The 27296-nt window shown below is 45.5% G+C and overlaps 1 protein-coding gene and 1 long non-coding RNA gene across 4 annotated transcripts in view; both read left to right on the plus strand.

Annotated features, from left to right (window-relative positions):
* LOC310769585 overlaps positions 1-27296 on the plus strand; it is a 276754-nt gene that overhangs the window by 229655 nt on the left and 19803 nt on the right. The gene's annotated exons all lie outside the window — the stretch shown is intronic.
* The window catches only part of TP73 (tumor protein p73), an 87783-nt gene that overhangs the window by 40684 nt on the left and 19803 nt on the right, over positions 1-27296 (plus strand). For all 3 annotated transcript variants that reach the window (XM_083628707.1, XM_083628709.1, XM_083628708.1), the window contains 2 exons: positions 26042-26228; positions 26771-26886. In XM_083628707.1, coding sequence (XP_083484833.1) covers positions 26042-26228; positions 26771-26886 — 303 coding nt within the window. The remainder of the gene's footprint in view (positions 1-26041; positions 26229-26770; positions 26887-27296) is intronic.

The following is a 27296-nucleotide window of genomic DNA, read 5'->3' on the forward strand; positions in this document are numbered from 1 at the left end:
GATTGGATTAGATCACCCTTGAGGTTCCTTCCAACTCTGTAGTTCTGTGATTCCATACCTATTGCCCAGGGCTTTTTTTATCAGCTGGAACTTACTGGACAGCTATCTGATAGGGAGATGCGTACTCTGAATTTCTATAACTCAATAGGGGTTCAACTAGGATCACCTTTAAATGAACTATTTATTCTGCATTCATTATGATTTGTTTGCAGAGAGGCTATAAGATGTTGCATTAAGCAATTATTATCCCACACTTTCCATTTCATTTTCTGGTCACTTTCCTTATTCCATAATTTTTATTGGGGATGGTGGGGTGGGTGGTTTGCTGTGCAAATCAACTTCAGTTGCACAACCTGGATTTGCTAGTGTGTGATTGAATCCTACCTGAAAATATCGGCAGTCTTGAAGCACCCCAGATGCTCCATCAGCAGAGTGTTGCAGAGAGGCAAAATGTAATGCAAAATTTTGCTACTAAGCTCTCTCTCTCTCTCTCTCTCTCTCTCACACACACACACACAATGTTTAGGGGTATGTGTACCCCTGCATCCCCCCAGAAAAAGCATTATATATATATATATATATATATATATATATATATATATATATATGAGACTGTGTCCTGCAGAAATCTATATATGCTACTCAAGATATTCCAAATTTAATTTAATAAATTAAATAAATTTAATAGATTTAATAAATCCTGTCTTTATTTATCTGCTCCTCAAAGTACTGAAATAATCCTGTAATGAAAAAGCTAGCATGTATGAAGGAGTCAATAAATTTTGACTTTGAACATTTTAGTATTAGTATTACTTCCACGATGGAATGTTTTTAGATGATAGTGGCTCACTGTTTTTGTTTAGCAATTAAAATATCATTCGGCGCCTGGGTGTTCCCTTCTGTTATTCTGGTTCATCTTGGTACTCTTCCCCACACGTTTTTGTTTTGTTTTCAGCTTTGTGTTCTTGGGGGCTTCATCACGTTTGCTGAGGGGGTGAATTCCCTGGAACTCTTCAGCAAAGATTGGGAGGAACTCAGGTTCCCAGAGAGCACCTGCTGGAGCAAGGCTGTGCCTTCTGAGGCAATAGGATGGGCTTGGGCGATTGACCACACAAATCTGGCTTCCTTGGAGAACAGCAGAGCAGTTCCAAAGGGAGTTCATGACAGAGGCGTGTACAATTTATGCATGGTGTAGACAGGAAGAAGTGCTTCCTCCTCTTAGAATACTAGGTCTTTGGGACCATCCAATGAATCTGAATGCTGGAAGATTCAGGACAGACAAAATTAAATACCTCTCTACACAGCCCATAGTTAAACTATGGAATTTGCTCCCATGAGAGATAATGATGGCCACCAACTTGGATGGCTTTCAAATAAATTTATGTTGGAGAGAGAGGTTTGGAAGAGAGATCCAAGTTTGCTTCAGCATACAAGACACCATCTTGAACTCTATGGCATTTGTTCTTCTCAACGTGCCCCGCAAACCCTTTCTTGTCTAATGCAGAGACGTTTAGCATGTTGCAGCTCAGACTTGGAGCAGACGAAAACATCAACCACATTGTTGGCCTCCTGGATTGTCGTTTACTCTGCGTCTTAACGTTCTGGATCCCTTGTTTTGGATCTCCATTACATCACTGTTGGAAATCAGAATGTTCTGTACTGTTTGATCTGTTGCTCATGTTGCTCTGTCTCCTTCTATTTGTTCACATTCCTCTGGGGCTTCCCCCATTGTTGTCTAGAATGTGTTAACCTTGTGGGTAGGGTTGCTGCTCCAGCACACATTGGCCTTGTGCCCCTCCTACCCACATCTGAAGCAAGTGAGAGGCTGTCTCTTGGGCAGGGTATTCTGCCTTGAATGGGAGAAGTCGTTTGAGTCAGGAGGCTCTCTTTGTGATGAAAGAAACACTTCATCCTTTGGGGAGCAGTGTTCTTTCAGAAATACCATGGCTCTGTCCAGGGCATCTCATCCTTCCAACACTGTTCCAAAAGCATCAAAATTATCTCCTGGTGAGCTGATCAGAACGGAGATCTTTTGCCCATCATAAAAAAAGCCTGTTAGGGCCAGCTGGTCAGTTGGTGTTAGTACGCTTGCCACAGTCTCTTTCAGAATTCAGCCTTAGCCTGAATAGTTCCTTCACCCATTTTGCCTGATGTCTCTTGTTAACAAATCCAAATGGAAATTCTAGCTTTCTTAAAGCTTCAGCTGCAGTTTCACAATGCTCAGGGTGGATCAGCTGGCAATTCACTAAGCTTTGCATAACGACCCCCATGGCAGAATTGCTTTCTGTGTCCCATTGGCATGCTTCCTTATCATTGGCTTTGGGCCTGGGATTCTCAATGCGATTTAATATGCCTTTCGCCTTTAAAAAGGATCTCCAATCTCATTTTGCAATGGACAATTGTGGAGTTTGTAAGCTTTGCAAGGGTGGAATTATGACATCATTTGATCCAGGGCTGTCATGGTTAAAAAACAAGTTTCCCCAAAATGCTGGAAACGTGCACACACACACACACACACACTCAGCTAAAATTGCAAAAAAATAAAATAAATGCTTGATAATAATAATAATAAAACCTTTCTGGAGATTTGAGCACAAACCTGGTGGATGGAGAAGAAAAGAAAAAAATGGTGGTTGATACCTATCCCCCTCAGTAAAAACAAATGGACAAAAAGAAGTCTCAAAAACCCTTTCATGCACACAAGTGTGAGTCAGTAACTGTATATTACAACAGTTCCGACACATAAATGGAGGATAAGCCTATCAATGGCTACTAGCTGCTGGAAATTGCAGGAGGGGAAAGTTGCTATTACACTCAGGTCCAACTTGCGGGCTTTCCATTGAGGTATCTGCTTGGCCAGTAGGAAAACAGGATGATGCATCATCAGGTAGGCTATTGGGCTGATTTTGTAGGGCTCTTTCAATGATGAGGAAGTTCTTTGGCATAAACCTCACTAAAATAAATGGAAGATACACGAAGGAGAGGTGAACAAGCCTTTAGTCAGTGCTAACCCAAGACATTTTGCTTCATGAGGCAAAGGATAAGATGCCCTTCCCCCAATTACATTCACAAAATCAGGCCAGGTGGACAGTTGATTCTTATTTCAGCTCTGGTGATGGGACAGCAGACTAGTCTGGAGGATGATGATGATGGTGATAATAATAATAATAATAATAATAATAATAATAATAATAATAATAATAAATTTATACCCCACCCATCTGGTGGGGTTTCCCCAGCCACTCTGGGCGGCTTCCAACAGAATATTAAAATACAATAGTCTATTAAACATTAAAAGCTTCCCTAAACTTGCCTTCAGTCTGGTAGTTGTTTTTCTCTTTGACATCTGATGGGAGGGTGTTCCACAGGGCGGGTGCCACTACCGAGAAGGCCCTCTGCCTGGATCCCTGTAACTTGGCTTCTCGCAGTGAGGGAACCGCCAGAAGGCCCTTGGCACTGGACCTCAGTGTCCGGGCAGAATGATGGGGGTGGAGACACTCCTTCAGGTATACTGGACCAAGGTCATTTGGGGCTTTAAAGGATGAAGGTCAGACTGTGGGTGGCATCTACAGGACTTCTTTCCAACGTACTGCCACCATTTTCTGCTTCTCTTCATTTGTCACCAGAGGCAGCCACCTCACTGAAACCTTAGCAAACTAATGTTCCCCTGGATTCTTTGCCATTTAAAGTGGCACCATAGGGCTTTATCTGCATGGCACAGATGAGGCCTTAAAGTTGAACAGCCCCTGGAATGCCACAGCTTCCCCATCCCTGACTTCGGGAGGTGTTCAAACCTGCAGTTCTCCGGCAGAGTCCCAGTTTGATCCCTGGCATCTTCCTACAAACACCTTCACAACTGTCATGCAAGCTGCTGGTATTTACAGCAGCCCCAGCCAATCCAGAGGCTTCCTCTCTGCCAGCCAATCAAAGTTCTGGCATTACAAACCACTATTCTCTTTTGTGCCTGAAGGGGGTGCTCCTGAGCTCTGAGCATACTCAGGTCTCGGGTAGCATATCATGGCTAGCCCTCAGCCTCAAGGCATGATGACTGCTGCAGCAAAGGATTGCTTGGGTCTCTCTTTAGCAGCTTCTGCTGCATCTCCATAATCATCATCATCCTCCACCCCTGAACAAGGACCTCATAGGGTAAATGTATTTATTTAGAGCAGGGGTGGTGATGCTCAGGCCTATGGACAGAATGTGGACACCCAGATTTCTCTGCCTGTTCCTCAAGGCTTGCCCCAGGCCACACCGCTTCCCCACCTATATCCCCTTCCCCAAGGCCACACCTGTCACCAGCCCCACTTAGGACCCTCCTCAGGCATTTTGGTCTGGGTGGAATGTGTCCTTGATTGTGACTCTTGCTGACTTGGATGAAGAATAGAGAGAGGGGTGTTTGTGTGTTCTTGTAGAAACTGGTCCATTTTACAAAGCCAAAACTTTACATTTCTTGCTCTGGCCCCTTTGGTCTATGGCCAAACCCACCACCAGTGTAGGGCCTCTGGAAGGTTGCCCAGATGAGAATGTGGCCCTCAAGCAGGAAAAAGTTCCCCACCCTTGATTTAGGAGGTTTACATCCAAGCTTTTAATCAAAGTGACTTGTAATAGATTGCAACAGCATGCCCTAAATCCACACAGTCATGCACTCTCTTAGTCCTCTGGCTGGTGGATGGTGCCTGGCTGGTTGCCCCCCAAACTATGATGTGCTTCCTGAGAGGCAGAGGGTGAAATTTCTCATTAGCCTTGGTATTGTGGCTGTTAAGATCACAGAATCATAGAACTAGAGTTGGAAGGGATCCTGAGGATCATCTAGCCCAGGAATAGGCAAATTCGGCCATCCAGATGTTTTGGGACTACAACTCCCATCATCCCTAGCTAACAGGACCAGTGGTCAGGCATGTTGGGAATTGTAGTCTCAAAAACATAGGCCGAGTTTGCCTGTGCCTGATCTAGCCCAACCCCCAGCAATGCAGGAATATGCAGCTGTCCCATATGGTGATCAAACCTGCAACCTTGGCATTACCAACACCATGCTCTAACCAGCTATAAATAATAGTACCAGAGTGTGTCTCTGTTCAGTTTTTAAAAATTATTTATATACCCCTTGATTGTAGGGAAAGCGATATCCAAAAAAATAAAAAACAAACTTATCAGTAAAAAGTAAATAAATACAACCATGATTTAAAACATACAGAAAGTTAAAACCGCAATAGAATAGACGAACGACAAATGGAAACTCCTACAAACTTCCTAAACATCTGGGTAGGCTTGTCTAAATAAGAAGGCAGGCACCTGGGCAACTGACAGATGGGACAGAGAGGGAGAAGTCCACTTCCTGCATCTGCTCCTTCTCTGGCTGATGGAGGGGGCCTGGCTAGTCTTGCCCTCATTGCTACAAGCTCTTCCTTGAGAGGAAGCAGGTGCACCCTCCTAGTGTCCTTTGGCCTCCTGACTAATAGACCAGTGGGTGCTCCCCTTCAGCTCTGAGGTCCTGGGTCAACTCGTAGAAACCCCACATCCTGGCAGCAACCCCCCACACACCGCCACTCTCCTGTTTGTGATTCATTTTCATAGTGGGTGGGAGGCCAGAGAAGCTGGCTCTCTGATCCATGGGCATGATGGAGCATGTCAGTAGCCCGACAGCATGTGCAAAGCTATCAGGCTGTCTGCCTGCAGGAGCTGCCTGGACGTGTCAAAACCGGGAGCTGATCGCAGCTGCCATATCTGCCCCATGCCCCCCCTCCCCTCCCCTTGCCACGCCAGCCAGCTGGTAACTGATAGATAATTAGTATTTTTCTCAAGTCCAATCGCGGCAGCAGCGATGGCAGCTGTGGGACGCGCTGCCTCCCTTTTTTAGCACTCCCCAAAAAAGCATGGGGGATGCTTGAAGTGAGAAAAGCACCTTTGGCCCTCCACGCCTTGCATGCCACAGAGGAGACTTGCAAGAACATAAGGGCATAAGCACACAGAAGAAGAGGAGGCTTGATGGACACCTAGCCCAGCGTCCTGCTCTCAGGGTCACCAGCCAAATGCTTGTGGGAAGCCCACAAGTAAGAGCCGGATGCAGCAGGGAATGCAAACTTCACTGGAGGCTTCTAAGCAGAGGTTGACGGTGGCCATATTGATAGAGATTCTTTAGCCGTGATTCTGGCATTGCAGGAGGTTGGAGTAGATGGCCCATGGGGTCCCTTCCAACTCTCCAATTCCATGATTCAGTGATCCCCTGCGATTCCCAGCAACTGGGATCCAAAGGCACACATTGTCTCCATCTGTGGAGGCAGAACATAGCCATGGCAGAGAGTAGCCACTGATGGGTATCCTCCATGAATTTGTCTAACCCTTGTTTAAAGCTTATTCAAGTTGGTGGTCATCACTGCCCCTGGTGGGAGTGAGTTCCATCATTTAACTATGCACTGTGTGAAGAGGTACTTTTGCCCATCCTGAATCTTGAAGCATTCTGCTCCATTGGATGGTCCTAGTATTATGAGAGGAAAAGGGCAGACTTCTTCCTGTCCTCTTTCTCCACATAACTGCATACAACTCTATCATGATCTCCCTTTGGGAGCTGCCCTGATGTTCTGCAAGGAAGTGGCCTTGTATGGTCCAGAACCCAAACTGTCTCGTGATTCGGGCAAAAGAAGGGGTAATGAACATGTCCAGCTTGCATTGTTTATATTCTGCCACCAGCGTACACTACACTTAATAAATTTAACTCTCTGCTCGAGATGCTTCAAATTCAGACCAAAGGGTTGGAGTAGGGTTGCCAGGTGTCTGGAATTTCCTGGATGTAGCTGGCAATCGGAAACATTGTCTGGACAGAAATAGCTGAAACTATGGCAAGCCATGTTGGCAGTGTCATTTTTGGTGTGACCCCCCCCCCTCAAAAATAGCTCAAAAATGTCAATATTTTCGAGCTCAACAACTTTTCCGTCCAGATTTGAAATATGGAAACCCTAGTTTGGAGTGAGGAAGTAGGCAAAAGAGGAGGAGAGGAAATGAATGGAGAGGAAAAGGAAATGGAGATTATTTCCAGCAATCCAGCAATCGCTATCATGCGCACACATTGGTTTCTTCCAGTTTAGAAGTGCTCCTGTGAAGCAGCCTTATAGCTCAGACTCTTTGTTAGTCTTACCTGGGCTGCATTCACATGACAGTTTGTAGCATTGTCGCAACTTTCCCCTTACTGTAACATTCCACATTGAATTTGAGCTTTCATCCAACATAAAACCACTTCTGGAACTATAGAGGAATATATAGTGCAACTTTAGTGCTCATTTTCATGTTATTTGCTTCCAGGGGGAAAAACTCATTTGCAAATAATATGGAAACGAGTGCTAAACTTGCACTATATTCTCTATAGTTCTGGAGGTGACTTCTACATTGTGTGAAATTTCAGGAGTTAGCAGGGCCATAGTATGATGAATTCGCTCGCAGGATTTGTTCTATGAGCAACAGAAGGAATTAGAGATTATTGAATCATTGTTATGATATAAAAGATAGAAGATAGGGTGCCGCAAGGGGGAGAAATAAAAAAACACAATGGAAAAGGGGATGTGAAGTTGACAAAACAAAAGAAAAATTAGTGATTTATTGGAGTGTATATGTTACATTGTTATGTATCAGAATGTTTATGTGAAATTGCTGGAAATTTATTAAAATATATTGGAAGAAAAAAAGAGTTAGCAGGACCAGCCCACCCATTAGACAGGGCGAAGCAGCTGCCTCAGGCAGTGGAAGCTCTGTGGGTGCCAGCAGAGAAGTGGCACCAGCAGTGGTGCCAATTTCTGGGAAGATCTTACTGGAAATTGGCACCAATGCCAATGGCAGAGGCAGCACTGTGTAGGTGGCATGGCAGGCGGCTCAATGGGTGGAGCTGCACCTCAAGCATCATGCGCTGCCCCTGACAGTTGAGGAAATGTCATGCAAAATGGAATAAACTGCCCTGTGAATGCAACCCCAGTTTTTATCCAGCAAACAGAGTCTTTGGGCCCCTCCAGGTAACCCTCTTTCCTGAGCCTTCATCCAGATTTGCTTGCACAGACAAGGGAGAGATTTGACTGGGTTGTCTCCCGCGTTAGTCCTACTCATTGCAGACACACAGGAATTAATTGATGTGACTAACCTCAGTCCATTCATTTCAGTGGGCCTACTCTGAGTATGACTTCCTTGGCTGCAACCCTTTGTTGTTGTTTAGTCGTTTAGTCATGCCCGACTCTTTGTGACCCCATGGACCAGAGCACGCCAGGCACTCCTATCTTCCACTGCCTCCCGCAGTTTGGTCAAACTCATGCTGGTAGCTTCGAGAACACTGTCCAACCATCTCGTCCTCTGTCGTCCCCTTCTCCTTGTGCCCTCAATCTTTCCCAACATCAGGGTCTTTTCCAGGGAGTCTTCTCTTCTCATGAGGTGGCCAAAGTATTGGTGCCTCAGCTTCAGGATCTGTCCTTCCAGTGAGCACTCAGGGCTGATTTCCTTCAGAATGAATAGGTTTGATTTTCTTGCAGTCCATGGGACTCTCAAAAGTCTCCTCCAGCACCATAATTCAAAAGCATCAATTCTTTGGTGATCAGCCTTCTTTATGGTCCAGCTCTCACTTCCATACATCACTACTGGGAAAACCATAGCTTTAACTATACGGACCTTTGTTGGCAAGGTGATGTCTCTGCTTTTTAAGATGCTGTCTAGGTTTGTCACTGCTGCTGCCCAGCCTTTATTGAGTGTTTGCTATATGACATCAAGCATTTCTGCTGATTTGCTTGCACGGTGTTTACACATCTTTGTGTTGGTCGTTTGTTCATCCCATGCCTTTCGATCCCATTTCCTTGTCACTTTCCTAATTGCCAAATGCATTTTAAAGTGCATTTGTTGTGCTAGGGGTGACTCCAATTTAACCGTGCAAACCCCAATTAACAGGTATGTGCTTGAAGCCCCCCTGACTAGCTGAAGATGCCCTGAAGGAGAAACAGTGATAAATTGCAGGTGATCAATGGCTGCTTGTCAAGATGGCTGTGTATTACCTCCCATTTCAGAGGCAGCAGGACGCTGAATACTGGTTGCCGCAAATCACAAGTAGGGAGAGTGTTGTTTTACTCAGGCCCTGCTAGTGAGCTTCGCAGAGGCATCTGGTTTTCCAGTGTAGGGATAAGATAGCCCCTTGGTCCAATTCAGCAAGGAACCTCACTGACTGCTAGAAGTCCAAGTGCAATGGTTGCTTTTCTTGTTGTTGAGTTCACCTGGAAGGCATTCCTGCCTTTCCCCCTCCCCCTTTAGCTTGTTGAGGCTCTCCAGTTGCATGGGCAGGATCAAAGATGATCCCTTGTTGCATTAAGGCCAGATTAAGAGCATTAACCATAAACTCCCACAAATACTCATGCCAGATTTCGACAAGAGTCTCGCATATTTGAATGCAACACTAATTTTAATTGCTTTGTTTTCCTCGCATTGGAGTGATTCTGTGAATTCAACACAGGCTCCCTCTGGGACCCATCCCCATACCTCAGTTTCACAATCTGTAAAATCAGTAGGCAGGGGAAATAGTTGTTCACCTTCTTGCGCTCTAAACCTGGGTTTGTTGACATCAGTGCCATAGCAGGCAGATAGAAAGTTTTGTCCATATAAAGCAGGGGTGGGGGATCTCTTTTGACCTGGGTGCCACATTTCCTTCCAGACAACCTTCCAAGGGCCACATGCTAATAATGGGTTGCTCCAGTGGCTATACTGGGTGGCGCAATGAATGTAAATTTCTGCATACACACACAACTCTGTATCTTCCATCCAGACAAGCAAGAAGCACAGTCAGAGTTCAATGACACATTCCAGAAAGGCAAAAACATGCAAGGAAGGTGTGAAATAGGGCACGGCCATTCTGGCTGGGGATGATGGAAGTTGTAGTCCAAAACATTTGCAGGGTACTAGGTTGGTGAAGTCTGTTCTGAAAGTAGTCAGGGCTGTTATCTTGGTAACCTAGCAATATCTATCAAGTTTCTTCCTTTATAGGCAAAGTGGTTTTGATTTCACAGGGCCATTCATGTTTGTTATCAAAGGGCTCGTTTCTTTTTATTACTCATTAATTGAAATGATACTGGGTTGGTCACTCAGGGTGACAACCAACAGCGTCCTACTCAGCATCCATTGAAATTAATGGAACTAAATGCGGCATGTTCATTATTTTCAATGGGTCTGCTTTGTATAGGACTAACGTTGAATGCAACTCACATTCATAAATGTCACATTCATTTTGTTCCTCGCATATTTATTAATTTACACATTCTTAAAATATACTGCTTAATGCAATATTGGAGTGTGTTATGAAAAGACATTAAAATTAAAATTTAGCAAAAAAATTTAAAACCTAGATAAAAACAAGACAAAACTTCATATCACGAATAAAACTGAGCATTATACAGAGCAGAGTTAAAAAGGAAAGCTTGGGGGAAAACCTTTAAGTTTTAAAGATGTCTTTAAAGATCATTATGGCCTCTGCCTCACAGATTCAATTGGACTTGCTCCCAAGTAAGTGGAGTTAGGGTTTCAGCCTAATTTGATGTTGTTTTTCCTTCCACTGGGGGGGCAATTGAGAAAATAAATCGAAAGCTACTAGGACCAGTTAACATCAGCTCCACTGTGGACAGAGATGGTTAAGCACTCTCACCCAGCACAGATCGAGTCAGGAAAACAAAGTCCATTCATTTCCACTAGTATTTGGAAAATGAAATGGCTCGTTCTTTTCATTCATTACAAAATGCACCCACCACTACCCTACACTGTAAAAGTGCACGTTAGCTGTGTTGTTCCATTGGCTATTGCATAGTTGGAGATTGTAGAGCACGGAAAATTTTCAGAAAAGGACAGCAAAAATAATCATGCAGACGGAGCAACTCCCTTATGATGAAAGGTTACAACATTTGGTCTTGGGTTTTCTTCTCTCTTTTTTAGTTTAGATAAAAGGCAAATAAGAGAAGACATAGTTGTTGTTGCTTTTGTTATCTGACTGTTTGAGAGACAATGGATAGGAGTGTATAAAATCCGACATGGTGTGAAAGTAGTGGGGAAATGCATGAGGTGGGGAGTAATTCTTCATGCAGTGAATAAACTGTGGAATCAGTGATGACGACCAACCCAGATGGCTTTAAAAAGGGAGTTAAATACATTTGTGGAGAATAAGGCTATCATTAGCAACTAGCCGATATGAGCTACATTTTACCTGCATTGTTAGAGGCAGGATCCCTCTAAATACCAGTTGCTAGGAATCACAAGTGGGGAGATAGCCCTGTTGCCCTCTTTGCAGGCTTCTCATAAAGTAACAGGCAACTGGTCGGCCACTGTGAAAACCAGCAAGCCCATCACCGTCCGTGTCAGGGGTAGCAAGATCTACAAAACCTACTGCTCATTGTGTAAAGATTCCGCCAGCTCTGGACCACAATACCTTCCAAGAATGTTTCCTTCCTGCCCCCACCCTCTGCGCCCCGATTTTGGGTGGGTGGGTGAGTCTTGCTCTTATCCATAATAATGAAAAAATAGAATAAAATAAGGAGCCAAGCTTTGCGGTAGGCATGTGCTCTCATCTCCCAGGATCCGTCCTAACAGATTTGGCCAAGCTGGTTAACGGTATTTGCGGTTTGCAAGATCCTACATGTCGAAGGGAAATGACAGACGCATTATTATCACCTCTCCGCTGCTATCTGCCCAAACCTGCCCAAACCAGGGAAGGGGGTCCTTGCAGCTGCTTGCTCAGGGAACGCAGAGAAATTAGCAGCCCGGGGCGCAATTTTTTTTCCTTCCCCCCCCCACCCCCTTGCCTTGCTCCCTCTTTCCAGGGTAGCAGTTTCCTTAGGATCCATTGACTGCTGCATCCCCAAACACATCTGGAGGAAAAACTCTAATGAGGAGAATGGAATCCAAAAAATAAAATAAAAAATCATCCTAACAAAAGAAAAATTAAGGGTGTGGCTTTTTAGGGGGGGATGAGGATAGGAATGAGTAGGAAACAACAGTAATGGTTTGAATCATTTCCTTTAAGAAAGAAGGAGAACAAACCCCTCCCTGTGCTTTTCAAGTCTAGACACTTCTGTGTCAAAAGCTGATGATAAACGGGATCTTATCAGTTGGGATTCTGTTGAGACACATCCACCTAGCGGTTCCGGACACAGAGATATTTCTCTGAAGGAATATTTCTGGGCAAGGCAAGGCTAGCCTTCAGCTCTCCAAATACTAAAGGGGGGGGGAGAGACATTCATTGCCTTGTCTCTGCCTTGTCTCCCTCTTTTATTTTCTACAATGTATAAGGAGAGTTGGATCTTGCTATGAGGCAGCCAGAAGAGACTTTGAGGGTCGCAGAGTGGGAGGTGGAGAGATCCGATCTGGCAACTGGGTATGGGCTTCAGCTGTAGTGTGTGTGTGGGGGGAGCTCAACGCCTTGCATGCAGAAGGTCCCAGGTTCAATCCCCAACATCTTCAGGTAGGGCTCAGAGAAACACCTTCCATAGCTTTGGAGAGTTGCTACCAGTCATTGTGGACAATCCTGAGCTAGATGGAGCAATGGCCAGGCAGTTTTTCTCTGCAAGAGTTTCTCCCCAAGACAACTGAGAGAGACTATGATGCCCTAGCACAATAAGCCCTATTTTTGATGGCCAGGCAGGCTTAGGACATGAGAGTCTAGGAAAAACAGTGAAGGGTCTACTAAGACATATTGATTTGCATCCAACTGACTTCGTGCAAGACGCCACTTTGGAGCAGGGATGTATCCAATATATAGATATAGGCACTGCAAGAATAACAAAACGATATCCAAAAGAAATCTGTGGAATCCCCTGTCTCTCAAGAATCGTCCAAAGAGGGACGCGGGTGGCATTGTGGTCTAAACCACTGAGCCTCTTGGGCTTGCCAATCAGAAGGTCGCGGTTCGAATCTGCGTAATGGGGTGAGCTCCTGTTGCTCTGTCCCAGATTCTGCCAACCTAGCAGTTTGAAAGCATGCCAGTGCAAGTAGATAAATAGGTACCACTGCGGCGGGAAGGTAAAAAGCATTTCCGTGCACTCTGGTTTCCGACACGGTGTTCCAATGCACCAAAAGCGGATTAGTCATGCTGCCCACATGACCCAGAAAGCTGTCTGTGGACAAACGCTGGCTCCCTCGGCCTGAAGCAAGATGAACACCCCATAGTTGCCTTTAACTGGTTGTAATGCACAGGACTCCTATAAGATGTAGTGATGGTCATTGACTTGGAAATCTTTAAAGGGGGAATTAGACAAATTCATGAAGGATAAGGCTGTCAGTGGCTACTGGCTGTGATGGCTATGTTCCGCCTGCATGTCTCAGAAGCAATTGCTGGGATACCAGTTTCTGGAGCTCACAAGTGGGGAGAATGCTGCTCAGCTCCTGCTTGTGGGCTTCCCATTGGGGCATCTGGTTGGCCACTGTGAGAAAAGGCTGCTGGACCTGATGGGCCAACAGGACTATTCTGAACATTTCATACTCATAATGCATTCAAAGGAGAGAGAAAAGAAAATTCCCCATATTTGAAGAATCTGAACCAAGTGCCTAATTGCATGGGACATCTATTTGCATAAAAAATAGCAAAGCCAGCACCTGTCCCTGTCACCCCAAAAGTGTGTCTTACACCTGGTTTTCATTTTACACCTAGACCAGGGTTTGGCATATTTCAGGCTAGTCAGTTCCACTCTGTTTTTTACAAGAACCCCCAAGATTTTTCCAACCAGATGCAGAATAGGTGTTGTCAGCCATGATACAATACTTCACAATATGAGAATGATTATTTATTGCCTCTCCTTCACCCTCTTCTCAGCCACAATGTCCACAGTATCAGCTGCTGCTGCTGTTTTCATTTCACTCCATACAGGACAAATACCAGGGACAGCTCCTTTGAAAAATTGCCAAATCAAAAGGCCAAACAACAAAGAACACCAGTCAGCTGTAATGATCCTGAAATGATCTGGTCTTTTCTCCTTGCAATAAAGGAAGAGGGAAATGGAAACAATGAGTGTGGTTTTCTTTGTATATCTAGACCAGGGTTTGGCACATTTCAGGCTAGTCAGTTCTACTCTGCCTTTTGCTAGAACCCCCAAGATCTCCCAACCAGATGCATAATTCGTATTGTTGGCCACATAATGAGCCCAGTGTTTGTTGGTGCCCCCTAGGACTGGTAGGGTGGGAGGCAGGGAGCCCAACAGTAGGTGGAGCCAGAGCCGATGGCAGACAGAGCCAACCCATTCCAGTTTTGCACCAATCCTCCTCCCTGCTGGGTTCTATAAGAACAACACTGAGATTAAAGAGGAAGAGGAAGCTGACGAGCCATGCTGCCCCTTGAACTGAAATAAAGACAGGCCATTAGAGATCAGCTTGGAGACCCAGCTTAGTGCAGTGGTTAGAGTGTTGGACTAGGAACTGGGAGACCAGGGTTCAAATTCCCACATGAATTTTACTGGGTGGCTATGGGTCCCTCACTGCCTCTCAGCTTAACCTGCCTCACAGGGTTGTTGCGGGGATTAAATGAGGAAGAGGGGAGAACTATGTAACCCACCTTGAACTCCTTAGAGAAAAGGTGGCATATAAATGCAAAAAATAAACAAAAATAAGAATTGTTGAGGTGTTTGTCCAAATGGACCAGCCTCCACAGTCTGAGCATAAGAGTTTCCAGTTAAGTCACTTGGTTGTTAATTTATTTATTGGATATATAACCCACACTTCATCTTGAAGGAGACCAGGATGGCATCCTTTGTTTAGCAGCTGGGAGCCGGAAAGCACTTGTTGATCTGCTTCAAATCACCCAGAGATCCAGCAGAATAACCCAGTCTACTTTCTGCTCAGCCTAGAGTGCAACATAGGAGAAATCTGCTCCACTGCCCAGTGGGGAGGAGTTGTGGTGGACCGCGTGGCCACCCACTCCCCACCGGGGGTGGGGGGACTTTATCCCCCGTTGCCTGGGGGATCCCGGCCACGTCAGAGCCCGGCCAGCCAATCCACTGGCCGGGGGGCGTGGCCGGGTCCATTTAAACTGAGGAGTGAGCCAGAGGATTTCCTCTTTGGCTCGCTTCCTCAGTCACCCGCCCTCCCTCCCTATTATGCAGGTTAGGCAATGGCCTTGCTATGGACTTCGGTTGGTCGCCTTGGTTGTCCGAGGGGCCTGGTAGGAATTTTTCCACTTGGCAAATTGGCACTGGCCACTTGTTTTTTGCCTACCTCGTAGCAATCGTCACAACTTTGTTAGGGTTGCGGGAGTCAGATATAGTCAGGTCCAATCTATGCCTAAGCCAGTACCACTCACATTCTGTAATTCAATAAAGTTGTGGCCAAAATTTGCCCAATAACATAAACCTAGTATCTGTGTTCTTGTGTGAGTTATTTCCAATGAGGGGGTGGCTGCGGGGTCTCGACACGCAACCTCTTCCTCTGATTTCAGCCCACTAACCACTCATTAATTGGGCCCCATCATTAGTGTTTGCAAATGATGATATAAATCACAGCCTAAGGTCCTCCTTGCCTGGAACTTGTTTTGTTACAGGGTTTCTCGCCCTGGGCAGGCTGCAACAAAGCAAGGGAAACGTTTTTAAAGCAAAAATGGAACCGCTAACCCAAAACAGTCTTACAATATTGTAGCGATGGGGGACGTCAGGCTCGAGGGCCAAATGCAGCCCTCAAGCCCTCTCTAGCCAGCCCTCAAAAAATTTCCCAGAGCCACACCCTTCACCAGCTCTGCTCTGCATCCTCCTTGAGTGACTTGGTCTGGCTGGAATGTGCCCTTGAAATCTGGCAATGCCTTTTGCTTACCAGGCTGATGGAGGACAGAGTGGGATGCCTGGACGTCTGTGCAGAAACTAGACCACTGTACAACCCACCTCTATTGCTTTGATCCCTCTTACCTCTGGCCCCGCCTTCCCCTGGCATGTGGCCCCTGGGAGAATAGGTGGTCCTTGAGCTGAAAAAAGGTTCTTGCAATATTGCCTTGTCATAATTAGGGATATGTTATTGTCAACAGCATGGGCTCCAAGAGGGTTAATGGGATCCGGAAAAGCAGGAATCAGCTCCCCATCTGCTCCCAGTAATTTTGAATCTGACTTGCGTTGCTATACTTCCCACCCCTCTCTTTTTCTCTCTCCAAGGGGCTTAGAGTGGTCTGTGTTGTCTCTCCCCCACGGCCAACATGTAGTTGGTGAAAGGGCCACGGCTCAGTGGATGAGCCTCTGCCTTGCAAGCAGGAAGCCACAGGTTCAATCCCTGGCATCTCCAGATAGGACTGGGAGAGACTCCTGTTTGAAATCCTGGAGAGCTGCTGCCAGTCAGTGTGGACAGTTCTAAGCTAGGTAGAGTAATGGCCTGACTCAGTATAAGGGAGCTTCCTGTGGTCCTATGCTTTCCATTGGGGCAAGGAGTGGGAGGGTCTAGAAGCCAAAGTGGGAGGAGCAATGTCACAAACCATTGGTTGTTTTCTCTATCCTACATCCAGAGAAGAAAGTTCAAGGATGCATTTGGCCCAGGCAAACAAACAAAAAAACATTCAGGATGCAAAGCAGGAATAGTGACAAATATGGGCTGGGAAGAGGATGTGTGACCTAGGGAGACTGAAGAGGGATTCCCTGGGGAATCAGGAGGTGCCTTACATGTGTACATCTGTATCCAGCCTTCAAATCCCTGCTTGGCCATAAAGTTCACTGTGATTAGGGTGTGATCCCTGCATTGCAGGGGGTTCGAGTAGATGACCCTTGGGGGGAGATTCCTTCCAACTCTGCAGTTCTATGATTCACAAGATGACCTTGGTCCAAGAACTTTCTCTCAGTGTAATCTATCTCATAGGGTTTTGGGGTGGATAATGGCCCCATTTGGTTAATTTTTTTCATTTGTTCCTAAACGATCCTTTTGTACATGATTGTAGCTAAGTGTAGAGCAGCTGCTAGGCAAAAGATCCCAATGCTGATGACCCCTGAGTCAGAGCGATTTTTTGATAGCACCTGCACACACGTTTTGGATGACCTAGAAGGTGCCCTGATTTAGCTGGGCATCAGACTCAAGTACTTCTAAATATGGGCTTCTAAAAACAATGTCTGGTAATCTAAAACAAAAATAGAATTATTTTTTTTTGCTCCAGAGCAATTGTTTTTTATTGCCAGCCAAATGTATGCAAATGTGATACTAGTCTATTAGTTGGTTACAGGTAAGATTTCTTTAATAAGATAATAGCTGCAATTATTATGCATGTCTGATGAAGCATGGGTGGGCAGATCAGTCTGTTCCTGTTCATTCAGAAACCCAGTATGTCCTGGTTTTCCATTAATCTGCAATTACTTAAATATGCATTTTAAACATATTTTATATTTGAGAACTGCACCACAAAATTCAGAGAGAGAGAAACCAGAGGCACAAAATCTGGGGAATAACTGTGTTCTGGTTGTGCATATTACTCTAGAACAAGGGAGGTAAAAGTTGTTGTTTTTTAACCTTCAGATAACAATGCCATCCCCTGGTCTACCCACTTTTGCCTCTGGTCCCACAGACCACTGGCATTTGGGATTGACAAAAGGTATCCCTGCTCCTGTTTCTTCAGAGATGGTCTCTTGCTACTCTCTCTTTGCTTGCTTCCTCCCTCTAGAAGCAAAGTGCATGGCTTGACTAGTCCTTACATGGCAGGGCATGTTTTTGCTGTCAAAAACATTCCTCCCCTCTCCCCGCAAAATGCAACCCGAGCACCAAAACAACACGCACCACCAAAAAGTCCCTTAAAAACACCAGCTCACATCAAAAGCTCCCAAGGAATGTTCATCACCTGCCCAAACATGCCCTTCCAGGTAATATCCCAGGATTTAGAATGTGGTACCTAAGAGAGAAAAGGCAGGTAAAACCTCAAGTTTTGCTTTGCTTACATCTCCATAGTCACTTGGTGGAACCCCATAAGCCTACAAGGAGAGCCCTGCTGGATCGGAACAAAGGCTGGTTTAGTCCAGCATCCTCACAGTAACTAACCAGATTCCTCTGGGAAGCGTGCAAGTAGGACTCTCCCTATGCCAGAAAAGCAAGGTTTCCTTCTCTGTGCAATAGTCCTTGCTGAGATGGTGAGGTGCTTTGTCGAAAGTTTTTTGAAAGTCCAGGTAAATACACTATGTCGACCAGATCACCACTATCTGTGTTCTCGTTGGCTCTCTCAAAGAATTGTGCATTTGTCCTTGCTGAGATGGGTACCAATTCTGTAAATTAATTTTTTAAAAACCAACTCAATTTGAAACAATGTTATTTTGACTTTTCACTTCAGATGTGAAATAGTCTAGAGTCAGCACTGCCTTTGGGGGTTATTTCCTTCACTTCACTTGGATGTGAATTACAACATACCCCAACATACACACCCCAACAATGACTGGGGGGTGGGAATCTTACATTCCTTTCATCCTTAGACATGGAATCCTAACAATTATCTTCCTCTTTTTTATATATACCGTAAATGCTATTCTGTCACCACCATGCTGGGTTCCAACTAGCCACAGGTAACAGGAACGCAAGGAGAGAGAAGAAGGGGGGGGGGAGATACCCCACAAGCCAGGAAATCATTAATTTGAACCAGGCTAGCCAACATAAATATCATATTTTCTTTGTGCAAAATTATGTTGTACATGTTTTGCCTCTCACGGTGGCCCACAAATTGCTGCTGCAGATTGAACATGATAAGAGAAGCATTTAGGAAACTGGATTTTTATGATGTTTTAAGGTATCGTTTAAGAAGTTTGATGCAATTAAATCTTTTTTTTTTTTAAAGGAATGTTGGGTATTTTATCATTGCAGCATCTCGTACATTAAACAATTGTTAGCTGCCCAGAATTTGCAAATAAGGAAGAAGGGATATACAGCTTGGACACCAACCACATACAACAGAGCACTGCCATAAAATGTTGCAGTGTGAAGTGCTTCTGTCCAGGTTCCAACCAACCCGCCAGCCTGTTGCTTTTACACTCATATGTGTTAGGAAGCCAGGATGTAGCCCAACATAAACGTATGAGAATAAAGAGAATTATGCATTATACATAACCGCCCTGAGATCTACAGGTAAAGGACAGCATAATCAATCAATCAATCAATCAATCAATCAATGCCTTATGCTGTAATCTGCATACTTCTAGACCTGGGGTATGAAAGTTTTTTGTTTTTTTAATGCAAGGGCTGCATTCCTTTCAAGAGACGCATCCCAGTGTCAGAAGGGGCAGAAGACAAAGTGGGTGATTCTCCCACCCACCCCTCCTAATTTAATCCCCACAATAACCCTGCGAGGTAGGTTGGTTTGAGAGGCAGTGTCTGGCCCATGGTTACCCAGTGAGCTTCATGGCCAGGTGGGATTTTGAACCCTGGTTTCTCCCAGGCGCCAGTCTGCTACTCTAACCAGTGCATGGCTTTATTATACCAATTTGCCAAAAAAGGCTCCTTCTGTATATTTCCCGCATCCCTACTGATGTCAACTAAAGTCTCGAACTCTGGTCCTGCCTGTGAAACTGCCTTAATGTCTCCGCTGACCCATTTATGTGAAAAAGGACCCTTCCTTGGCTTCCAACCTCTCCCCAGTTTCCCTGCCAGCTCCACTGTCCACTTGTGAGGAGTCCAATAATCCCTCCGGGGTTCCCCTTTGGGGAAGGGTTGGGGATCATGGGGGGGGGGATTTCCCCCTCCCCTGGCCAGGTGTTAAACACATGGATGACTCCTGTCAAAGGATCCCTTTCATGGCCGACATTCCCAGGCACGTCCCCAGCATGTCTGGGAAACGAAAAAGTTCTGGGACAGCGGAGGTGCTTTACGCTAAGCCGCTCAGTACAAATTATCTCGTTATGCCATGTTATGACACGGAGAAGAAACCTTTTCTTGAGAAGCAGCAGCTCAGAGCCTGGAGGGGGGTGGGATGGGAGGCTGCTACAACCCCACACAGACAAGCCTCCTCTGATAACCCCGTCAAGTCCCAACAGCTCCTGCGAGGCCTCCAGAGATTCTTCGAAAACAACAATCCCCTTTTGGTGGCACGTGCAAAGCGTTGCCGCGTTCGGAGGGAACCTGGATGGGCCACTGGCTGTTGAAGGTGCTTTGGGGTTGATTTATGTGGCTGGTTATTCCTATTGTTTTGCTCGGTGGAGCACGGAAAGGGAACCTCAGGTCCCTTGTGCATAGAGAGGGAGCGGATTGACAGGCATCGATGGGTGCAAGTGGCCCTCCCAAGTGGAGACTTAGCAAGTAGCTAGGAAGGGTCATGCCCACTGTGCATGTTGGGTAGGGGGGCAGGGATGGCCCACCCAAGAGGCAAGGTGAGGTGACAGGATCTGTAGGGGCAGGAGATCTAGCCTCCAAGGAATGCATCGCCCGCTGCTACTGCTTCTGCTTCTGCGGAAGCGACAGCTGCAACATGCTCCTTGGAGACCAGATCTGTGACTTCCTTGGCAGGACCCCCCCCCCATGTTGTCTCTACAATGTCCACTTGGTGACTAGGAGGCACTGTCAGTCTCCTCCCACCTGTAGGGAGGAAATGGTGGGGGCTGCCCTCTGGAGTCCTCTGGACTCTGCACTCACCTGGTGTAATTAAACATGCCCCCCTCCACTGCAACAGCCTTTGGTTCCCACTTCAACCACCGAGTATGGTTGATTTGATTCCCCTCCCCTTGATCCAGATGTAGATTTTTACTCTATCATCTATATTTGTCTGTCTATCTATCTATCTATCTATCTATCTATCTATCTATCTATCATCTATATCTATCTATCTATCTATCTATCTATATCTATCTATATCTATCTATTTCTCTCCCCCCCCCATTGTTCCCAATGTAGATCTTAATTTTTCATCCTTTCCCCCGATGCAGATCTTTATTCCACCACAACCCTTGTTCCTGGTGTAGCTCTTCATTCACCCCATTCTTCCCTGGCTGGGGGGCATTTTGTGGTTCGCCTCAGGTGCCAAAATGTATTGGGCCAGCCCTGTGGGGAAGGAATAACCAGCAAAACCCTGTGACAGCCCCCACCTCCCTCACACACTGAAAGAACAATCACCTTATCTCAGCATGTTCAGTAAATACAAGGGATGTCGAGCCCATCAGAAACTGCCCCTCAAACAGGGGTGCCAACTTGAATAAAATACTGTGGGGGCCAGGTAAGCCTTGCCCCACAAAATCGATCACCTGAAACAGCAGATGCGCATGATTTGAATGACAATACCCATCAACTTGGGGGGCAGCCCCCTCAAGTATTTTATTGGGGAGGCAGAAGGGACCTCGGCCCCTAGGAGTTCACTCCTATGTCCTCAAATGACTCCACCTTGAACTCCATACAGAATGCTTTTTCTTTGGCACAAAAGGAGTGGGGGGGAAGAATTATTAGTTTTCATGATAGCAATTATTCAAAATTTACTGCTCTTGTGCAACTTTTGGACTGATGGGCTTGGAATGTGACAAAAATTAGTCAGGCAACAAAGCAGGCGAACTGTATAAATTAGGAGGAGTGTCAGTATAAGTTGGGCTTTTCCTTACATTTTTTCCCCAAAATCTGAAGTCTGTCTGTGACAGTGGCTTGAACTTTGTGAAGCCCAGAAAATTAACTATTGCATTTCAAAGCTGGAGTCTTTCCGCTAGGAAAATGGCATTTGCACTTCCGCTGTGTACTCTGTTGGTTGTGTGTGTTGAGGGTTTAGAAACCATGGACTAGAAACTTGAAGTTGACAAAGCATACAGATGCACAATGGGATGAGGAGGAAAGGGAAGGGAGTGGAGGAAGAAAGTATTCTGCATCATGGGGATCTCCCTTCAACTGAGTCAGACCATTGCTCCATCCAGCTCAGTATTGCCAATACTGACTTGCAGTGGCTCTCCAGGGTTTCAGGCAGGGATCTTTCCCAGCCCTACCTGAAGATCCCAGGGACTGAACCTGGGGGCTTCTACATGCAAAGCATGTGCTCTACAACTGACCCATGCCTCTTTCCAGATCAATGCAGAGGGGAGATTTGGTACTACACCAATATCCCACCAGATGTCCAAACATTAACAAGGAGGGTTGCCAAAAAAAATTTGTGCCCCAGAGGCTCTAATAGCAATGTGGCAGGGGGTAAGTGATGGGCTGTGCAATCACTTGCTAAATTATCAGTGTCAGGTTGCCATTGTCTTTACCTGTTCAAAGCTCTTTTTCTTTTTTTGGAGCTGGGTATTCTAGATTTTTCAACAGTGAGGTCTTGTTATTCTCGGCTTCCACCTCAAGCCAACTTGTCCCAGCAGATCCATGCAAGGAGCTAACTCAGTGTGAATTTTTGGGATCTCTGAGCAAAGGTGCTTGTTCTGGCATGTTGGAGAAACCCCTCCCATTCTCAGTCCTTGCCATGAAAGAGAGAGAGAGAGGCCAACCAAATAATCAGGATACCACTGGTGGGTGCAGAGGGGTGTGCCTAATAGAGGCTGGTCCACAATGGGTGGCAAAGTGGGCCTGTGGTCTTTGCTAGGGATGTTTGCATTCAAACAAGAAGCTACCGAATTTGCACTTCTTGGACCACTACATGAACCGAAATGCAGCTGTCATTCAGAATATGCATTTTGCAAGGCTGCTCTCCTGCCAATGTTTGCAACAGCAACAAAAAATGCATATATGGGGGAGGGGGATGTGCATTAAAAATGAACACGTTAGAGAAAAATGACACACACAAATGCATTGTATATGGGAAAATTGCTAGCAGAAGTGTGTACCTAAGTCAAAAGCATTAATTACAATAGGTCTACTGGGAGCAGGATTTAACTGGATACAACCACGTGCATTTGCACTTTGTCTTATGTCATCTGATGGTACCCTGCTCAGATAGCTTTCTCTGTAGACAGACAGAGAGAGAATTAGCATGAGCTGTGCCTGGTGGTGATGTATCTATTGACTGAACTCGACATAGCTCAGCTTCTCGCTCCTGATCATACACCTGCATGTGGCTATTGAAAACAAAAAGGAGAATTACGTATAATTTATTATTTCAAATTTTAATTAGTTATACTTAGTTATACTGCATTGTTTATACAAAAGTTCAAAGTAGCTTACATTTAAAACCAACTAACTACCCATCAAACTATGGAAATGGTTTAAGCTGACTTGGGCAGCATACACACTATGCAACACAAAAATGAAGTTTTTCTCAATCTTGAGTCATTCAAGCTCATCTTCAACATGCTGTTTCCATCTAGATTGAGTCTAGATCCTGCTGCCCACAAGGGTTGGTGCAGTTACTTGATATACATCTGAAAACCCTCCCCTTGATTAGGTTAGCCATGCCTTTTCCTCCTTGCACCTGCCTGGGGTGAATGAAGGAGGAAGTGGCGATTGTGATCTTGGTATATGCTCACACCTGCACAGTGTCATCGGACAGGTGTGGATGCATCTTCCCTCTATTGCCGGCCCTGCCTACACCTGTTTTCTAATGGACATGCTGTGGAGTAACGCAAGATCAATCTGCAATGAGCTTTTATTTTCAGTATGAAACCGATTCCTCAAGAAACATTTGCCCATCCAAGGCAAAAGAAAAAAGAAAGAAAGAAGACGTACTAAATCTAGATTGTGCGTGGACAATGTCAATGAAACAAGTACCCAGTCTCCATTGATTCCAGAATAAAATGGCATGTGTATGCAGCCTTGGAGTACTTGTCAATCAGTTTCTCCCTGTCAAGCATAACCTATTAGCTGATTAGGATCAAGTGGAACTATAACTGGATGGGTGGATAAAAAGAGCAGTAGATTGAACTGCTTTGTATCAGAGATCTGCAATACTTTTTCTTCTATTTCATTATCACTTTTGGGTTGTTGTTTTTTTTTTTTAGGATCCTAATTTGTTCCATTATAACTTAACTTAACTTAGTATTAGATTTACATTCCCAGCTTTCTTATAAGGTGCTCAAGGTAGCATATAGTGTTTTCCCCTTCTTCCCCATCTTGATCCTCACAACAACCCTGGGAGGTAGGTTGTGACCAGTCCAAGGTTGCTCAACAAGTGGAGGATTTGAATCCAGGTCTCCCAGATCCTAGCTTAGCCGTCTAACCACTACACCATACTGGCATTAATTTAGTTGTTTGTTCATTTGGATTTTGTATTCATTTTGTCGACCATTTCCTCTTTTTTTCTTTTTAAAACAGTTTTTAAAATAAAAAAATAGTTTATTTTGGAATCCAGCAGCAAAGCTGGATTCTGGAGCCATTCCAAGAGACTCCCCCCCCTTCAGACCCCCCCCCAATTCAGCATTTCTGAAGGGGGGAAATGGTGGCCCCCACTAGTAGCTGTCATTTCCCCTCTAAAAGAACTATGCAACATCCAGGGCATTCTGGGAGGCAATAAATGATGGCCACTAGATACAGGACTCAGCTACATTTGATAAGATAAAGCGCTTTATATGCGTTATAACACTATGACACCGACAGAACTTCCCTGTATGAAGTTTGCAATGTGTTTAACTGAATTGCTTCTTTGATGTATCTAGATCCAGCCACAATTACAGACGTCAGCTCTATAACCACAAGCACCAAAACACACCAATGCTTCCCTCACACCTCTAATAGGAGAACAAATGGGCATGAGCTGCAGTTCCACATCTGACTCAATAATTCATTCCTCTCTGCATTAATTTCAGAACATATCTGAAAACTGTACTGAGAGGTACACATTCAGCCAAATTTTCCATTTGTTCTGAAATGAATTTTGTAAAGGGCTATAACTCAGTGGTAGATAACTCATCTGCTTTGCATGCAAGAGGTCTCAAGTTCATTCACTGCCGTCCCAGGTAGGGCTAGAAAAAACCTCTACCAGAAGTCCTGGAGAGTTGCTGTTGGCCCATGTAGACAGTACTGGGTTAGACAGACCCATGGTATAGCTTGGAAGCTTCCTATACAATCGTAGCTTGGAAGTTGAACAGAATCCATTCCAGAAGTCTGTTCAACTTCTGAAATGTTCGACATCCAAAGTGTGGCTCCTGCAGCCAATCAGAAGCTGTGGATTTGGTGAAATTGACTGGCAGCTTCGCTTGCCCACGGAGCCCACACGCTTCCGCCTGCGTGTCTCTGTCGCTCCGGGCCCCCAGCTAGTGCGTCTTTCTCATCAGACGACTCCCCCTCTGACTTGACCCGTCTGTGAGCTTTCTCCATTACTCTAACGAAAAGATGAAAGCCAAGAGTGGAAGCCCCATCAGACGTTCAGCTTCCCAAAGAATGTTTGAAAACTGGAACACTCACTTCCGGTTTTCGATTGTTTGGGAGCCAGAACGTTCGATTCCCAAGGTGTTTGGGAGCCGAGGTACGACTGTATTTCTTTGAATGCATATCCCTACTTATGAATGCACACACCTGATTAGGCATGCTACATAGAATCATAGAATTGTAGAGTTGGAAGGGACACTGGGGATCATCTAGTCCAACCCCCTGCAAGGCAGGAATATGCAGCTGTCCCATACGGGGATCAAACCTGCCACCTTGGCAGCTGAGCTATCCAATGCCTGTCGAAAACCCACAAGCAGGACCCTGGCAAAAGAGTGCCCTTCCCTCCTGTGGTTTTATGCAACAGGTATTCAGAAGCATTATGGCCTCTGATCATGGAGGAAGGCTGCTGTTGCTAGTAACCATTGATAGCATTATTCTCTATGAATTTGCCCAATCCTCTTTTAAAGTGGTCCAAGAGGGTGGCCATTGCTGCCTCCTGAAGGAGTAAGTTCCATAGTACTTTCTTTTTACCTGTTCTGAATCTTTCAGACTTCAGCTTCATTGGATGTCCACAAGTTTTAATGTTGGTGAAACTTTTTCTGAACCCTTTCTAATGCTACAGTATCCCCTTTGGAGGTGAGGTGATCAGTATTCCAAAAGTGGTTGCACCATAGGTTTGTAGAATGACATCATAATTGATTCTGCCACTTGGCGAATGCAAAGGTCAGTGCTGGTTAGGAGGGGAACAGGTTTTCCAAATCCACCTTCCAGGCGGATGGGTTGTCCCCTCTTGGTGGCCATCCATGGAGAACAAATGAGAAGTTCTAGCACACCCCCATTCACATTTGCACCTTGCTCCTCTTTCCAGTATTCCCCGTTGCTCAAGAAGCTCTACTGTCAGATTGCGAAGACGTGCCCCATCCAGATCAAAGTGTCAACGCCTCCTCCTCCCGGGACTGTCATCCGAGCCATGCCAGTCTACAAGAAGGCAGAGCATGTGACAGAAGTGGTGAAGCGGTGTCCAAACCATGAGCTCGGGCGCGACTTCAATGACGGTGAGATCAGGTTCAACAGGAAGTGTGTGTTGTTGGTTCTCAAGAAGTTCTGGAATGCATTGGGTTGTCTCCAGCTATGATTTACTCAGAACAGACCCACTGAAATCAGTGGAACTTAGTTGTCCATGGGACCATAAATAGAGTTGAAAGTGACCCAACAGGCCATCTGGTCAATCTTCATGTCTATTCATTTCAATGTGTCCACTTTGAGCAGGGCTCTCACGGGATATGACCTTCTGCAGAAGGCAGTAAGAGCAACACTAGGTGGCACCAGAGCCAATGAGAGGCAAAGTTCATCCCTTACTGAGGGAAAGACAGCAGGCACATCAGGGCAGACTGAGGTTGGTAAGGTGGATTGCTTCCCCCCCAGCAGCCAGTCAGAAGGACAATCTTGTTGGCTTACATTACGATGGGTCTGGGCCTCACAGGAATTTCTGCTGTTGATGTTGACATTCCGTTGAGTGGCATTTCTGGCTTCTCCATTCAAAAAGGCAACTAAAGGAGCAAATACTTGCAGTTAAGCCTGCTTTTTATCTTCACAGGGCTCTCGGCTCCTGCAAGCCACTTAATCCGTGTGGAAGGCAACAACCTATCTCAGTATGTGGATGACCCTGTAACTGGGAGGCAGAGCGTGATGGTTCCTTATGAACCTCCCCAGGTAATCTGGCTTGCTAATGGGGGGAAAAAGCAACATTCGAAGCAATAGGCATAATTTTTCTCTCTCTCTTTTGCGGGTGGTGGGTTGTTAGACCTCTTGAGGCTCAGAGCCAGAGGGAGGAGCCTGAGAATCCACAATGTTGATTGGAGAACAGGGTGGAGCTTTCAGGAAAAGCATGTTTCTCATGTAGAGGCAGCTGCTGGCAGACTGAAGGTTTAAATTCACTATTCTCACCACTATATAGTTTCACATACACACAAGTCCTGCATTCATCTCTCCATTCAGGCAAACAAGAAGCAGTATATCACAGTCACCTTGAATAAAATATTGGAGGGGCCCAGGGAAGCCCCACTCTGCATAATTGATCACATGATGTGGTGCAGTGCACTATTTGAATGGCAATGCCTATC

Source organism: Podarcis filfolensis (assembly GCF_964270895.1).
Source record: "Podarcis filfolensis genome assembly, chromosome: 8".
Lineage (NCBI taxonomy): Eukaryota > Metazoa > Chordata > Lepidosauria > Squamata > Lacertidae > Podarcis > Podarcis filfolensis.